Source organism: Pleurodeles waltl, chromosome 6, assembly GCF_031143425.1.
Source record: "Pleurodeles waltl isolate 20211129_DDA chromosome 6, aPleWal1.hap1.20221129, whole genome shotgun sequence".
In the NCBI taxonomy this organism is placed as follows: Eukaryota; Metazoa; Chordata; class Amphibia; order Caudata; family Salamandridae; genus Pleurodeles; species Pleurodeles waltl.
In genome coordinates, this window is record NC_090445.1 from 1,701,338,088 (window position 1) to 1,701,355,988 (window position 17,901).

At 47.0% G+C, this 17,901-nt stretch overlaps 1 protein-coding gene across 1 annotated transcript in view; it reads left to right on the top strand.

The window, feature by feature from the left end:
- The window catches only part of LOC138301383 (E3 ubiquitin-protein ligase TRIM11-like), a 194,872-nt gene that overhangs the window by 97,588 nt on the left and 79,383 nt on the right, over positions 1-17,901 (top strand). The window contains exon 4 of the mRNA XM_069241818.1: positions 4,281-4,303. Within this exon, the coding sequence (XP_069097919.1) occupies positions 4,281-4,303 (23 nt within the window). The remainder of the gene's footprint in view (positions 1-4,280; positions 4,304-17,901) is intronic.

Genomic DNA, 17,901 nt, shown 5'->3' on the forward strand with positions numbered 1-17,901 from the left:
CTCAGATAACAACTTGCAAGAATTCACCAGAGTTCCTCTGCACCTCTCTCTTTGACTTCTACCAAGGATCGACCGCTGGCTGCTCCTGGACGCCTGCAAAACTGCAACAAAGTAGCCAGAAGACTACCAGCGACATTGTAGCACCTAATCCTGCCGGCTTTCTCAACTGTTTCCTGATGGTGCATGCTCTGGGGGCTGCCTGCCTTCACCCTGCACTGGAAGCCACGAAGAAATCTCCTGTGGGTCAGCGGAATCTTCCCTCTACTTCAGCAGGCACCAAACTTCAGCTTCACCGGTAGTCTGGGACCCCTCTCATCCTGACGAGCATGGCCCCTGGAACACAGGTGGTGGACCCAAGTGACCCAGACTGTCTAGTGGTCCAACTGTCCAAATTTGGAGGAGGTAAGTCCTTGCCTCCCCTCTCCAGGCAGTAATACTGTGCACCGCATGAACTGCAGCTACAAGGGCTTCTGTGCACATTTCCAAGAAATCCTGCATGCACAGCTGAGCCTAGGTCCCCAGCACCCTGTCTTGCGATGCTCAGCTCCCTCAGTTGATCTCCGGTGTTGTGGGACCTCCTTTTGCAGTGTCGAGATGACCGCTGTGTTCAGTCTTCTTGAACCCATGTTCAAGGACTTCTGCGGGTGCTTCCTGCTTCTGCGTAGGCTCTATACATTGCCGAGGGCCCCCTCTGTCTCCTCTCCCAAGTGGCGTCATCCTGGTCCTTCCTGAGCCTGCGCAGCACCCATTTTCTCCAACTGTGACTCTTGCAGATAGCAAGGCTTGCTTGCGGTATTTTGCCAAGGAAACACTTCCTACCTCCTTTTGTTGTTGCAGAATCTTCAGCTTCTTCCAACCGGAGGCAGCCATTTTGCACCTTCATCCGGGGTTTAGTGGGCTCCTGCCCCCCCGGACACTTTCACGACTCTTGGACTTGGTCCTCTTCCTTTGCAGGTCTTCAGGTCCAGGAATCAGTCTTCAGTGCTTTGCAGTCTGTTGTGGTCTTTGGAAAATCCCTCATCACGACTTTAGTGTGTTTCTGGGGAAATAGTAATACTTTACTCCTACTTTCCAGGGTCTTAGGTTGGGGTATCTTAGACACCCTTAATGTTTCCTTACACTACCAGCGACCCTCTACACACTACACTAGCCTAGGGGTCCACTTGTGGTTCGCATTCCACTTTCTTAGTATATGCTTTGTGTTGCCCCTAGGCCTATTACATCCTATTGTATTTTACAGTGTTTGCACTACTTTCTGACTGTTGTACTTACCTGATTTGGTCTGTTGTGTATATTTTGTGTATTTTACTTACCTCCTAAGGGAGTATATCCTCTGAGATATTTTTGGCACATTGTCACTAAAATAAAGTACCTTTATTTTTAATAACACTGAGTATTGTCTTTCTTATGATATAGTACCTATATGATATAAGTGGTATTGCATGAGCCTTGCATGTCTCCTAGTTCAGCCTAAGCTGCTCTGCTATAGCTGCTAGAACACTACTACTCTACTAATAAGGGATAACTGGACCTGGCACAAGGTGTAAGTACCATTGGTACCCACTATAAGCCAGGCCAGCCTCCTACACCAGTGAGACCTAGAAAGGCTCTGACCTGGGTCTGTGTTGTACGGGGAGTCCAATCTAAAATAGTTAGAATCTTCCCATGTAGTGGCTGAATCTGTTCCCCACCTACTAGGTGTCCCAGATAACCCATTTCCTCCTGCCCTATCTGGCACTTTGAAGCCTATATAGTGAGGCCTGCCTTTTGCAGAGCTTCCAAAACTTCCCATAGGTGGACCAGGTGGTCATACCAGGTATAGTTAAAGACAGCTATATCATCTAGTTATGCTGCACCGAAGGCTTTCAGACCTTAGAGGACTGTATTCACCGACCTCTGAAAAGTTGCAGGTGCATTCTTCAAACCAAAGGGCATAACAGTAAATTGATAATGCCCTCCCATGGTTGAAAAATAAGTTTTTGGTTTTGCATCCTGTGACAATTTGATCTGCCAATACCCTGCAGTCAAGTCAAAGGTGCTTAGATACTTGGCAGATGCCAGTGTATCTATGAGCTCATCTGCCCTGGGTACAGGGTGAGCATCAGTCTTAGTGACTGTGTTGAGCCCTCTGTAATCCACACAGAACCTCATCTCCTTTTTCCCATTTTGTGAGTGAGGTTTTGGTACCAGCACCATGGGGCTAGCCCAAGGGCTGTCAGAGTGCTCAGTCACTCCTAGGTCAATCATCTTCTGCACCTCTGCTTTGATTCCTTTGAGGCCTTTCTCATACCAATACTTACGTCCTGCCCTCCCTGTTCCTTCCCAGATCACAACCTGATCCCTTTAGTTCTTAGGCTTGAGGATGTACACAACGTTTTCTGGGCTCCATACCTTTTTATCACCAGGTTGGAGGAAGGTGAATAGAAATTAGGAAAGGAGAGGAGGGTTTTTGTGTAGAGCCATTTTGATTTGTTCTGTCTAAAGCACGTGGGCCTGGTTAGGGATGGGACACCTCATGTAAGTAAGTATTGGTATGAGAAATAGGGTATTCGGAGTAATGAGAATTAATGATAAGTAATGGATCCATTAAAAGACATGCACTATATGCTGCAGCTCATAGTACAATTTTCCTAATGCTTACCATAGGTGAGACTTCATTAGGAGCACTTGCATCACAGCAGAGATCCAAGAACCTGTGATGAAAAAGTAAAAGACAGAGTTTTCATGTGAAGAACCTATTTCCCAGTCAGCACTCGAGCAGTGGTTTCAGTGTGTGTTATCACATGTGAGGCCTTGTAAAATATCTCATTCACAAATTAAAACAATCAGCATATGGAGTATTATGTGGAACTCGTCATGTGCTGAGTCATGTGACCCTAATTAGAATATGACCGTCAATGTGGTGTCATGTGACCTCATTTAAAACACGTTGAACACTTAGATATCCTACCACCATCAGGACCGAGCCTAAGGTTTTTTATGGACCCTCACACACACTATTGGTGTCACCCTTCATCACTGGGTCTCACCCTGGTTCTGATAAACCAGGGTAGGGTTATCCATATTCCAGGGAGAACATTCAATATTATTCCTAACAGGGTCTAAAGATCAGAAATACCTAGAGGATACCCCGGTTTTCCTATATAAACTTGTAATTCAGGTATTTCCTGGGGAGTGGTACTGTTAGAGGTAGGCGGAACTTACAGAGTTTCACTCCACAGAATTTCATGAAGTTACATGAAAACTTTGCGGATTCCATGGAGTTCTGCTAGTGGGTGGAAATTGGCACATTGCACTATTTGTGGTGATTTTCAGCGCAAGGAGCTTGTTCCGCGCTGCAAAATCAGTTTCAACTGGGCCATGCAGCAGAGCAGATGCGGCTTCTTTGCTGCAGCTCGAGTAGATTTTCTATTTGAGCGTTAACTTTCTTACTGTGAACCTTCGCGACCATCCGTGTTGAGAAAATCCTGCTAGGTGCCCTTATGTCACCTGAAAATTGCCAAATTCTTGCTTGCCAACTTACCGTTGGTGAGCAGTGAGAGAGAAAATACTCCGCCACACCACGGTTGGCGGAATTTAGCCGGAACACCACATTTTGGCCAAAACTCTGTAAACTCTGCCAGCGGAGTGGAATTTATCGCACACTTCTAGTTACTATCCTTGCACCTTCATTATTTGTCGACATATTTCAGCCCTTGTAACAGCTGATCAAAAGGTCCCCGGTTTTCATCAGGACGACTGTCATCCTAATGCCCATGACAATATTGGTTGAATTTTTACTGTGTTTTTTTGCACTTCCAAGTCTGTGTACTAATGCCCTAAGTGGTGTATGTTACGACCATATATGGGCTGTTGGGGACACGTCACACCAGCACCAAGAGTACCACACCACAGTGTTACGAATTTTAGCAATTGCTGCACCTCTGCCTACTCATTTAAAACACCACACACTCTTTCATGTGACCCCATTGAAATTATCACAGACTGTCATGTGACCGTGTGGAAAATATCATACAATGCAACACGTGATTTCATTCCGAATGAATGAGGCCACTATGCTTAGCCATGTGATCACCTTTCATTCAGAGTTTCAATTTCTACCGTGCCAAATGCCTGCAATCAGTCTATCACAGGCTGCACAAGAGGAGTCTTCCAACTCAAGGTATTGCTGTGCTTAATGAAGCTCAGATTTCACAACACATTTAATTCCTAAACTACTAACTAATTTTCCCATCTTCTGTGGAAACTGATTTCTCTGTGTTTCTTTCTTTGCTTTGCAGGATGTCGGAAGCACCCTGAGCAGGTAAGGCTGGTTTACTATCCTCTTCTCAACATGTAAGAGCATACCTTGCTGATGCAGTGTGTAAAGGCCACATCTGTAACAAACCGACTCTCCTGCAAAAGAAATATGTGAGATGACTTTATCCTTCAAATATAAATAACTCATTGCAGGTTTTTAGTAGCTTAACTTCTGTCTTTGGAAAGCTCCTAAAGATCCCGAGACTTTCAAAAACCCAGTCCCCTGAAAACTCCCTTGAGTCCTCATAAAAACGCCTTTGCATCCTCAGGAAACTCCCTTGAATTCTCAAAAACACTATAGAGTCCTCAGAAAACTCAATTGAGCCCTAAACAACTCCTCCAATAATGAACTTCTGTCCTCATAAAACTTCTTTATATCTTATCAATCTACGATTAGTCTTACGAAAAGCGCCCTGTACTCACAGAAAATTCCAGTGCGTTCCAGGAAATCCCTTCAAGTTTTTCTGATTTCTTAGTTATCCAAAATGCCTTCAAAGTTTCCTAACTATGATGCCAGTTCTTAAACATCTGTTTAGTGGTTCCCAACAACCCTTGCCATTTAATTAAGCCACGTCCGACGACACTCTCCAGTTAGCCCCCTCCAACCTGAAGAGGTCTCATCCAATTCTGTTGAACCGCAATGTAATCCTCAAATCTGCTCCTAGTCGCAAGAGATTTCTCTCTAGTCTGGAGCGACCTCCCTCTAGTCCGGAACACCCTCTTAGGTCTATAGAAGCCTCATTTAAACTCTAAAACCTCTGCCCAGGTCATTGACCCTTCAGTCCACTGACCCTCCAGACCCTTCAGTCCAGGCAGCAAGTCCTTCTACCAGTTTTAAGTGACTTCAGATGCCCCATTGTATTCCACAGACATGTAGATACCTTTCCAAGCTCTCACCTATAATGTGACGTAAATATATTTACAGAGTTGCAGTTAACAAGGGAACCTTGGATCACTGAGGAACCTGGGTAAGTACATGTACAAGAAACACTGGCCCCACTGCTGAAAACAATACAACCAATACAATAAATCACTAGTTTATAATAAATTATATATGAAGAACTTTCATAGAAAAACGTTTACTTTCTGACGGTGCAGTGAGTCTTTACCTCAGAAATTCAATGACTATTTAATGTAACTGTTTTGTGCACTTCCTTCCTTATATGTTTTCTTTGTTGTCTTAGGGGTAACAGTATTGTGGGAGTGTTATAGGTGTTATGTATAGTTATAACTATGTTCTTTTTCATTTGTGATGTTGTAAGGGAGGCTGAGGTTGACAGTTTCCGCCAGACCCTCAGTATTGTAGGTCACATTAAACTTACTTGCTCTCTTTGAAGTGGTTTTGTCTTTTCAGATACACAGAAATTGTCATCACAGATCTGACTTCTTTAGAGAAGTTGCCAAATTGGTGAAAAACTCATGGCCAGGGGTAAACCTAAACACATTTCAAAATGCTCCCTGAAAAGGGCATGGTACTGCCCTTGGGTTACATTACTCACTCTAAAAACCAACAGAGCAATGTCTGAAAATCTTTTATGTGCGTCTACCTTCTCTCCCATTTCTAGCTTAGTGGCTAAGAGCTTTAAGAAGCATAGTAAGGTATTGGCTGAAGGGGATCTTGCTCTGGAACCTCCAAAGTTCTCTTACAAAAGGAGTAAAAATCCGAGGGGCATATGTATACTCTGTTTGCGCTGAATTAGCATAATTTTTTCCCGCTAATTCAGCGCAAACCTAACTCCATATTTATACTTTGGCGCGAGACCTGTCTAGCACCAAAGTTTTGGAGTTAAAGTCATTTTTTGCCTGCGGAAAACTACCTTACGTCAATGAGATGCAAGGTAGGCTTTCCTGGTCAAAAAATGACGATATGGCTTTAGCGCCATATTTATCCCCCCATGCTGAAATCAAGCACGGGGGATGGAAGCCTTAAATAATGGCGCTAAGCTTGCTTAGCGCCATTATTTAACGCCTGGGTCAGGGCAGGCGTTAGGGGAACTGTGGGCCTATTTCCATGGTAGAAGACCATGGAAAGAGCCCACAGGTGCCCTTCGCTAGCCACAGGGACACCCCCAACCTCACCAGAGGGACAGCGGAGGATGGGGGACCCCATCCCAGGTAAGTAGAGGTAAGTATTTTGTTTTATTTTTTGAAGTGCCATGGGGGGGCTAACTTGGGCCTCCCTACATGGCACTGGGCCCAATGGCCATGCCCAGGGGACATTGGGGTGGTGGGCATTACTCCTGCGGTAAGGACCGGCTAGCATCATAAAAAAGGACGCCGGCGGTATACTTTTTCACACAAAACTGCATTAGCGCAGTTTTGCGTGAAAAAGTATAAATATGGGCCTTGGTCACTTCATCCCCAAGTGGCCAGGCTCCTTTAGCACCTCTGTACATTCCTAGTAAGTGGTACCTCTGGTACTTAGGGCATAGGTACTAAAGAGGGTGCCTAAGAGCAGCACCACTACTTGTGCCACTCTAAGGAACCCAGTACCAACCTCATGTAGACTGCCATTGCGGCTGCGTGACAAGGTGCTCCCAAAAGTGAAAACAGGACATGTCACCCAGCCCTTGTGCTATGTCCCTTAAACACTGCAGGTTATAGTCCCCCATACAGCAGGGCTTGCAGCCCAAAGTCAGGGTGCATTATATTACATGTGTGGGAATATCTGCAATAGCAGATATGCCCGTGCTACATCTTTGTCGATTCTTAGACATAGTAAGTGTGCAATGAAGCAATTTTAAATACATGTGCTGGACACTGGTCAATACGAGTTCCCCAGCTAGATGATGGCTTCAGTGAATCTAGGGATGTTTGGTATCAAACATCTTGTATTAATAAACCCTCACTGGTTCCAGTGACGGATTTATTAATATATGCAGCAGAGGGCACCTTAGAGGTGCCTCCTGAAAACCTTCCAATTGCTGGTGAGCTCACTGGCTAGTTCTAGCCAGCCTGCCACCAACAGAGGAGAATCTGACCCCCAAGAGTGAGAGCCTTTGCTCTCTGGAGGTCAGAAATAAAGCCTGGACAGGCCGGAAAATTTGCTATGCAGGAGGAATGTTGCATTTACAGGCTGGCCACACCCCTGGGGTGACCAGCCTGAAGTGGACACGTAAGAGTCTGGCCTGGTTTGTTGTGGGTACCATAGGTACTTACACCTTATACCCAGTGCTTAATTTGTAAATAAAAACGTGCCGGTGCCTGAAGCCCTCCTCTTACACGTGGCTGCTGCAATTAAATTTTGGAACACGAATATTGAGGCGGCGAAATCCTGAAGACATCTGTGACCTCTTCAATCCATTTAAAGCCACTCCCGGGCCCTTCAGCTCACTTTTGTAGCTTTCTGCTTTCTCCGTTTGTAATGCTTTTTCGTTTTTCTCTTCCTCCGTTTTTCCCATGTGTGTCTTTTGCTTGCAGCAAATGCTTGAGGCAGAAGAATAAGCCCCGGCCCTCAAAAATAAGTGCAGCTGCTCAGCACCGGAAACAACAAGCACAAATTAGGCACTGCTTATACCAGGTCCAGTTATCCCTTATTAGTGAAATGTAGTCAGTGTCTAGAAGCCAGACTGTCTAGAGGTAGCTGTAGGCAGAGCAGCCAAGGCTGAACTAGGAGACATGCAAAGCTCTCGCAATACCACTCTAGCCACACAGTAATCACACACAAGAAAGACAATACTCAGTGTTACCAAAAATAAAGGTACTTTATTTTACTGACACAAGGCCACAAATACTTTGTAGGCTATACTCCCTTAGGTGGTACGTATTATTCACAAAATATACACTAGTAACCAAAATCAGGTAAGTAAATAGTCAGAAAACAGTGCAAGTAGTGAAAATCTCAATAGGTTGCAATGGGCCTAGGGGGAACACAAACCATATACTAAAATAGTGGAATGCGAAAGTCGGTTTCCCACCTAGGCAAGTGTAGTGTGTAGAGGGGTGCTGGGAGTGTAAGTAAACACCAAAGGTAAGTAAAATACCCCACCCTAGAGCCCAGGAAAGCAGGAGTAAAATAGAGCAAGTTTCTTAAAACACACTAGAAGTCGTGATAGAAGATTATGCAAAAAACAGAAGGGACTGCAAGACACCAATGATGGATTCCTGGACCTGAAGACCTGTGGAAGAAGGGGACCAAGTCCAAGAACCGTTGAAGAGTCCAGGGAGAACAGGAGCCCCTTCTAACCTGGATGAAGGTGCAAAAGAAGAACCACCGGTGAGAAGACAAAGTCAGTAATGCACCAAAGAAGACAGATGCATGGTCCTGGTTGGTGCAGGAGATGTCCCACGCGTTGCTGGATTCCGCCCACAAGCCTTGGCTCACGCAAAACACGCGATTGGCAGAAAATGGCACTGCCAGGGACCAGGAGGGACCTGGTGTCCTCTACCAAGGAGCAGGAGACAGAGGTTTCTCTCAGCAACTCAGAGAGCCCTCAGAAGACGATGCAGTGCACACAGGAGTCTCACAGCACGGGGACAAAGTGGGTGCAAATAGAGGCCCACCCAGCATGACACAAAGGGATCCCACGCCGCCAGAGAATCACTCAGGGAGTTGTGCGATGCAGGATAGAGTGCTGGGGATCTGAGCTGTGCATGAAGAACTTCTTTGAATATCGCACACAAGCCTTGGCAACAGCAAATCACGTGGTGCATGGGGATACTGTCTTGCGTGGGGAGGCAAGCTCTTACCTCCACCAAAATTGGACAGCTGGACCTTGGTACTGTCGGGGTCACTTTAGTCCACTACCCCTGTTGCTGGATCCACGCTCGTCATCTGGAGAGGGGACCCACAGCAGCAGCCGTCTCTGCAGAGAGGTGCCTGCTGAAGCAGGGAAGTGACTCCATCACTCCACAGGAGATTCCTTCAGTTCTTCTGGTGCAGGCTGAAGACAGACAGTCCTCTGAGGATGCACAACCTGTAAACTGTTGCAGTTGCTGGCAGGAGCTGGAGTTACAATGATGCAGAAGTCGTCTTTGCTTCTTTGTTGCAAGTTGTAGAGTTCCTGGAGCTGTCAGCGGCTGATCCGATGGTAGGAGATGAAGTAAAGGATGCAGGGGAGTCCTGCTGGAGTCTTGCAATCCGACAATAAGGAAACACCCAGAGGAGAGACCCTAAATAGCCCTTAGAGGAGGATTGGTCACCTAACCAGGCAAGCACCTATCAGGTGGGGTCTCTGACGTCACCTGCTGGCAGTGGCCAATCAGATGCTCCCAAAGTGACCTCCACTTTGGAATCCAAGATGGCAAAACCCAGGGCCACTCTGGAGGAGCTCTGGGCACCACCCCTGGGGTGGTGATGGACAACGGTGTGGTCACTTCTCTTTCCTTTGTCCAGTTTCGCGCCAGAGCAGGGACTGGGGTCCCTGAACCAGCGTAGACTGGATTATGCAAGGACGGCACCATCTGTGCCCTTTAAAGCACTTCCAGAGGCTCTAGGAGGCTACCCCTCCCATGCCTGCAACACCCATTTCCAAAGGGAGAGGGTTTAACACCCCTCTCCCAAAGGAAATACTTTGCTCTGGTTTCGGTATGGCAGTACTGGGGATCCACTGTGGAGCCCCCAGAGTGCATGGGATTGTACAACCAATACTGGAATCAGCATTGGGGTACAATTCCCAGTTATTAGACACCTTACTTGGCCATATTCAGAGTTACTGTTGTGAAGCTGGACATAGGTATTGACCTATTTCCAGTGCACACTTAAAATGGCATCCCCGCACTTACGAAGTCTGGGAAAATGGGCCTGGATGACGTGGGAGCATCTCTGCTAGTGCAGGGATGCCATCACACACAGGTACTTTGCACCCCACCTTCAAAGTCTGAAGGCCTGACATATAGGTGACTTATAAGTGACCTGGTGCAATGAAAATGGCTGTGAAATAGTGTGTGCATTATTTCACACAGGCTGCAATGGCAGTCCTGTAGAAGCCTTTGCATGGGCTCCCTATGGGTGGCAAAAGAAATGCTGCAGCCTATTGGGATCCCCTGGAACCCTATTGCCCTGGGTACCTAGGTACCATATACTAGGGACTTATAAGGGGGGACCAGTATGCCAATTTAGAGTGAAATACTGAGTTATCAGTATGTAAGGACACATTTAGAAACAGAGAGAGCATGAGTACTGTGGTCCTCATTAGCAGAGCCTCAGTGACACAGCTAGTCACTACACAGGTACACACATTCAGGCCACAAACTATGAGCACTGGAGTCCTGGCTAGCAGGACCCCAGTGAGTCAGGCAAAAACAACTAACATACATGTAAAAATGGGGGTAACATGCCAGGCAAAATGGTACTTTCCTATACAACCCCCCCCAAACAAGGGACAATAAGGCTAACCTTGTGACAATTTTGAAAACAGTGAAACACACTGACAAGCAGGCCACAAAACCATGAGCACTGGTGTCCTGACTAGCAGGATCCTAGTGACACAGTCAAAACACACTGACAATCAGGAAAGAAATTGCGGGTTACATGCCAAAAAGAGTGTTCTTTCCTACAGACACATCCTAGGAAATTGTGCCATCTTGTGTGTAGTGGAATGTAGGAACTCTGGACAGGGTAAAATGTAAAAAAATGTAAATTAGCACTTGTATAGCGCACTACTTACCCGTTAGGGTCTCAAGGCGCTGTACTCATACCGCTATGGAACCCCTCCTGGCTTTTCCCTGTGAGGTGCCCACTCCTGAGCACCCCCAGGGTGAAGCCAGGCATCCAAGCGCTGTTGGGGCCGTTGTGGAGATTAAGCAAGCTATTGCCCAGAGTTGCAGAGTGGGACCCATGAATTAGATTAGGCACCGAGGCGAGAATTATCTGGTCAAGGGGAATTGAGCCCAAGACCTGCCAAAGCAGGACTTGAACCCTGGTCTTGAGCCAGATCTCTGCTTCAGGGTCTGCTGCTCTAACCATTGAGCCACACTTCAGTAATCATCTAGGGGATGTAGTGACCCCAAGGGTAAGAAACCCATTGGCCACTACCCTTCACTCCCCTTAACGCCCCCTAAATTGAGTATTTAGTGGACCCCCTGATACCAGGAAAACAGATCTTCGCGGGACACAAAAGGAGTGGAAAAGAAGCCTGCTGAACCCGAAAAACGGAGAAGCACAACTAACTTGGCACCAACATTTCTAGTCTGCCTGCTGCACCCGACCCTCGAAGAGCAACTGACCTGTCCTGCTATTGCAGCCTCTAAGAAATCAGGAAAACTGCCAGTACTTTGCAAATCGCCAAGAGGAACTCCCTTGGAGCACAGGAGCTACTTCCCTGCATCTGCAGACAACCCAAGAAATAACTGTGAGGACCAGGACCGCACAAAACCCGACGCTAGATATCACCACTGCACCCGAGCTGACTAGCCCACCCTGAAGTGGGCCAACAGTGTCAACTTCGTTCCCAGGCCCTCCAGAGACAAAGCCCATCTTGAGTTTGCCCACTGTGGACTTCCTGACAGCAATTGCAGTTCCTTTCAGTAGGCCCCATCCAATCGTGAGTATCCCCTTCAACGGAACCACATGCCAAAAAAAAACACTGCACCCGAGCCCCACAGCCTGAGGAGAAGTAGGCTAATGGTGTCCCTTTGCACCAGAGGATCTCAATCGTTGAGCAACCCTGTGGGTTTCCCTGGAACTTAGAGTAAGGCAGGCCAAAAAAATGATGCTCCCATTACTTACAATGGGCCTCCCTCAAGTTTGCAGGATTAGCACCACAATTTATGGCGCCAATACTGCAAAGTACCACAATAGCGTCATTAGTTATGATGCTGTTGTCCTAACATGTGCCATGGTGTGCCCTATTGTAAATACGGTGCTCACATGGTGTTGTGAGGGAGGCGCAAGAAAAGTGGCACATCAAAGCTGACGCACCACTTTCTTGTAAATATGGCCCTTTGTTTATTACTCTTTCTTTCAGCCTTCATTCTCCTTGTTTCGGGCTCCTCTTTATCCTATGAGTACTGATGATGGTCCTCTCATCTTCTTGAGGGATTTTAACGTTGCTGACTACCACTACAGACCATAGGTAGATTATATATTATATACAAATGGGCTGTGTTGTTCTTTTTGTCAAGATACACAACTTTGATCACTGAATTTGTTCAAATATGTGTATAACTTTGATGAGAGCACCAAGCATATTTCTCACTACACACGCACTGTACCGTCAGAAAGTAAACGTTTTTTTTATAAAATGTATTTATATATGATGTATTATAACTAATCATTTGGTTCATTTGTATTTATTGTATTGTTTTCAAATGTGGGACCAGTGTTTCTTTCACATGTGCTAACCCAAGTTCCCACAAGTTACCTTGTGAACTGCAACTCTGTAAATATGCCTATGTCACCTTTTTGGTGAGAGTTTAGAAACTTATTTACGTGTTTTACCACTTTACCTAACACAAATGCCAGTATAAACCAACATGAGGAAGAAAGCGCTGCCTGGTTAACAGAAGCAGCAATACCAGAAACCTCCTCCGGAAAGCTAGACAGGCCAGGCACCACGATGCGTCTAAATGCTTCTCAGATTTAAAGATTTTAAATTAGAAAAACTTGAACTAAGGTTCCACCAAGGGGAAAGAGCAATCATAATGTCAAAGCTACCCACTGTTAGCAAGGTGCGCCTCATGGACCTGCTGACTAAAGTGAAATCGGGCCCCTCCAATGGTACCTGTCCTCCAAAGTTTCTAAAAGTCGTCTTCTCCCTCTTCCCTGACACAGTTACATCCCTCCTTAATCAGTCGTCGAGCCAAATTTTTGTCCCCAGCTCCCTTAAGGAGGTGATAGTGGTTCCATTACTAAAGAAAGCCAGTGATGATCCACTTACCTTGAAGAATTAACGCCCTCTATCTCTGCTACCTTATTTAGCAAAGGCTTTAGAGGCACATGTTTGCCAGATGCTTAAGTTCCTTCCTAGAGGAAACTAATGTCCTCGACTCCCATCAAGCAGGTTTCCGTCCAGCCCACTCTACTGAAGCGGTCATCCTCTCAGTTGTAGATTACATGCGTGAAGAAGCTGTATGGGTGTACCACTCAGGCGTTGGTACTTCTTGATCTCTCAACACGGTTGAGCTTCTGGTGCATCATGTCAGAACCGTGAGCCTACAGGGCACAGCTCTCAATTGAATTGTCTCCTTCTTGAAGGACCACTCCCAGTCAGTCCAACTTTCCCCTTCAGCTGTCCCAAGGTTTGACTTACCTGTGAAGTACCCCACCTTTTTAATTCGTACATATGCCCCATAGTGCACTCCTGAAAAAAATTAAGGTCAGAACTTACAACTATGTGGACAATATGCAGTTGCTTTTTGCTATTGATAACTCACTGGAATCCAAAATAACTTTCCAAAATACGATGTTATTCATCCACAATTGGATGAACAGTAATCAACTCAAATTAAACTCTGACAAGACGGAGATTGTCATAACCAGTAGCAAGCATGACTTGTGGAACCCGACATTATGGCCAGCAATAATGGGTAAATTTACCCCACCCCCCAACAAGACCAAGAGCTCAGTATAGCCTCGACGTTCTTATAGACAAGAACCTGTCTATGAAACCCCAATTAGGGGCAGTAATTTCGTCCTGGTTTTTGCAGCTTTAAAAAATGAGAAAGATAGGTACATTTCTTATCTTCAAAGCTCTCATCTAGGTCAATATTGCATTAGTCATCACAAGGATAGACTATGCAAACTCTCTCCAACTGGACCTTCCCAAGGGCCTCAACTGTAGACTGCAACTGGCACAAAACCAGGCAGCCAGGCTAATCAGCCAACAGACCAGAAAGTGCCACATCACCCCGATAAGGAGAATACACTGGCTGCCAGTAGAACAATGAACTGTACTTAAGACTGGCTGCATTATCTTCTCTCTGCATGGCAGAAGCCCAGCCTTTGTTTTAGCTCGTATCCAAAAATACAAAATTACCCATAACTTAAGATCTATTCACTTGAATCTGCTTACTATCCCCTCTCTGAAACAAACTTGGCAGCCCTAGATTTTCTGTACTCGCCCCCTGGTATCTGGAACTTCCTTCTATTTTTTTTTTTCTTTGTAAACAGATTTTATTAACGGAAAGCTGTAATGGTTAGCACAGACAACAACGAGCAGAATAGACCATGATATCTCACTATGCATAGTACAATTATTCACAGTGACTCGCTTCTTTACAGAGCGAAAGACATAGCTGGTGTTAGCATCATTGTTCAAAAATAATAATTTCCATCTACCTCAGTAGGCTCCATTAGCGTTGGTATCTCATCAACCAGTGTGTTGGTCTAGTACGCTCGCCTGGCGTGGGGATGTGCAAGTGATGGCAAGATCGAGATGCGTCTGGTAACTGAGACAGTGCTTATCTATTGAAAGTGTATATTGCTCAACCTATATGTTACTAACCCCCTCTCTCCCCCATCAGCTTGAGTCCTGTAGTGACAATATATCCTGCCTGGTCGTACCTGGTCCTACCCGGCCGTGTTAGTCATGCGGAGTGTCCCAATTGCCTTGTTCGGGGATCCGCTCTTTTTGTGTTGAGTGCCGTGCAATTTGATCTCTGTGAGGGTATCAATCTTCAAATGTGTCAGCCTGTAAGGGGGTGCCCCCGCCCGGGCCCTAGTGTTCCCTCTGCAGTGCTATGACAATCTGATCCCAAACCTCCTTCATCTCAGGGGACCCTGACCCCTTCTTAGTTCCACGTATAACGCCGTTCCCTCACTTTCTGCCCATTTCCTAAGCTCCCTTTGCCAGTCTCGGAGCCGTGGCCCCCCCGGGTCTTCCAATTCCTCGCCAGCTCTCTCCTGGCTAAGATAAATGCAAGGTCTTGGAATCTACTTGTGGCCTTGCACTTGGGTGTATGAGGGAACCAATATAGTATGCATCTAGCGGGTATGCGGCCAATCTCAGTCTCGGTGATGTTAGCCACCTCCGCAACCACTGTGTCCCAGTAAGATTCTAGCCGGGGACAGGACCACAGCATGTGGAGGAAATCCGCCGCCCCCATATCGCAGCGGGGGCATTTCGCATCTCTTATTCCAAAGTGATCTCGCAATCTTAGTGGGGTGAGGTAAGCTCTGTGGAGTACATAGAACTGTATGAGCTGGAACCTAGCATTTCTGTACACCTTGGGCGTTCTTTCTCGAATGCGTTCCCAGTCTGCATCCGGTATCTGCATCCCCAAATCATGCTCCCATTTCTGCTTCAGGTCTAAAAGGGGGGTCCCCTCCTCTGCCCCAATCACCCTGTCGAGTCTGGTGACTGCTTTATGTGTGCACCCTCTGGTCAACAAATAATTGCTGAGGCCATGTTGAGGAGATTCGGTAGCTCCCGCCCCCCATTGCCGCCCTACAGATCGGGTGAGAGCCCGGTGCAGCAGGAAGTGGCCCTACGGGAGGTCGTGTTCTTGCCGAAAATCCTCAAAGGGTAGTAGATTGCCCTCTCTGTATAACTTCCCTATCCGCGTAAACCCTGCCTCACCCCATGTGAGTAGACACCCTCCTCTCTCCCACCCCAGGCAGCCAGCGAAGCCAAGACAATGGTATATCAGGAGAATACGGCATGTTCAGTCCCACCCTACGGAGGCATCGCTTCCAGCACCTATGGATAACGGCAGGTTCGATAGGTATTGTCAGTCCTCTCCCTGTGGTATTAAAAAGGATTCCAGCCAGCTCAGCAGTGGGGGGAACCACCAGGCCCTCTACATTCTCTCCGGCACCGCCGTTCCCCATCCATCTCGCTAACCATTGCAGCTGTGCAGCGAGGTAGTAGGCTTAAAAATCGGGTACTGCCAGGCTGCCCCCCGCATGGGGTCTCTTCAGTGTCATTAACGCCACTCTGCGTCTACCCCCTCCCCAGATAAACGCAGTGGTCACTGTGTCTAGCTCTTTAAACAAGGCGCGCGGCACCCAGAGAGGTAATGCCGCAAAATAGTACAGCAGTCGGAGCAGCGCCACCATCTTGAGGAGGGAAACCCGCCCGGCCACCGATAACGGGAGTGATCCCCAAAAACCGAAGCTCGACCTCAGAGCCCCCACCGCCCTTCCGATGTTGCCATCTAGAAAATCTGTCTGGGAGTGAAATATTCTCACCCCTAGGTACGTGGTACAACGTGGTTCCCATGTCACTCCACCCAGCTCTGTTGGTGGCGCAGCGCCCGCCGCAATCGGAAATAAAAATTATTTTTGCCAGTTGACCCGCAATCCTGATAACTGTCCGAAGCATGCCAGTAGAGTCTGCGCCCCCTCCCTTTCCGGGCCAGTATTTTGTAAGAATAAGAGGAGGTCGTCTGCATACAGCGCGATCACATGTCGCCGACCGAGCCTGACCAGACCTTGGTACCAAGCAGCTGTGCTGGCCTGAGCGGCTAGCGGCTCCATCGCCAGAGCGAACAGCAGTGGCGACAATGGACACCTCTGTCTGGTGCCCCTGCTGACTGAATACTGTGCCAAAATGAATGTGCCCATTCTAACACTAGCCTTGGGGTCTGCGTAGAGCAGCTTTGTCCATTTAATAAAGCCTTCCCCGAGGCCCATGTGAGCAAGGACCCTGTGTAGGTAATCCCACTCCAGGCTGTCAAATGCCTTCTCTATATTCATGGCAATGACCCGAGACCCTGGGTCCGCGGGGGTCGCCGATTGAATGAGGGATAGTAGCCGGCATACATTCTGGGCAGTGCCCCTAGTAGGGAGAAATCCTGCTTGATCCTGGTGGACCAGCTGTGTCATGTATGGCAGTTATCTTGTTGCTAATACCCGATTCAATATTTTATAGTCCGAGTTAAGCATGGAGAGGGGCCTGTATGCCCCACCTCGTCAGGAGGTTTGCCTGGCTTGAGCAGTGGTACGATTAAGGCTTCACCCGTCGAGGCCGGAAGACTGCCGATCGTTCGTGCCTGGTTATACAGCTTCGCCAGCTTGGGGGTGAGTGTCCGTGCATAAGTTGCATAGAACTCGATGGGCAGTCTGGCCCTTAGTCTTGCTAACTCATATTTAATAAATCCTAATGAGGCATCATGCTGCTTGATGTTGTGTTCTGAAGTGCAGCTAGCAATGCATCCTTCTCACAGGCTTTACGGATAAATGACGTCAGGACCACCTAAAGAAATAGGGCCATGTTTTATATATGGGCAGACAGACCCGTTGTTCCATCAGGGGGATGAAGTAAATTACTCCATCCCTCTGGTGGAGAAACTGCATGCCACATTTATAAATGACCTATAAGCAGTCGGTCATTTATAATGCATAATGCATTGCGTCAGCAGGACAGAGCCCTGTACCAAACAGCTTTTCTATTTATTTTCTAAAAGAACATCCCCAAGTGGGATTTTATTTTTGAGAATAAAAAAGATAATGCCCCCCTCGCCATGGGAGTTGAATACTTTGGTGAGAGGACTGTTTAATATTTATTCCTGTCTTTTACCACCAGGCTTTCCCTGGCTGTGATATATAGTAAATAATGGCTGTATGTCCACCCATTCTAATTGGGCAGGCTGAAATATAGCCATTTCTCAGACAGACCTTACTCCATCGGGCATTCGGACTTTGGCTATGGTGCTGACACAGTGGTCACCGTAGTAGCCAAACTTATGGTCAACCCGCATTGAAATCAACACAGAAAGGGG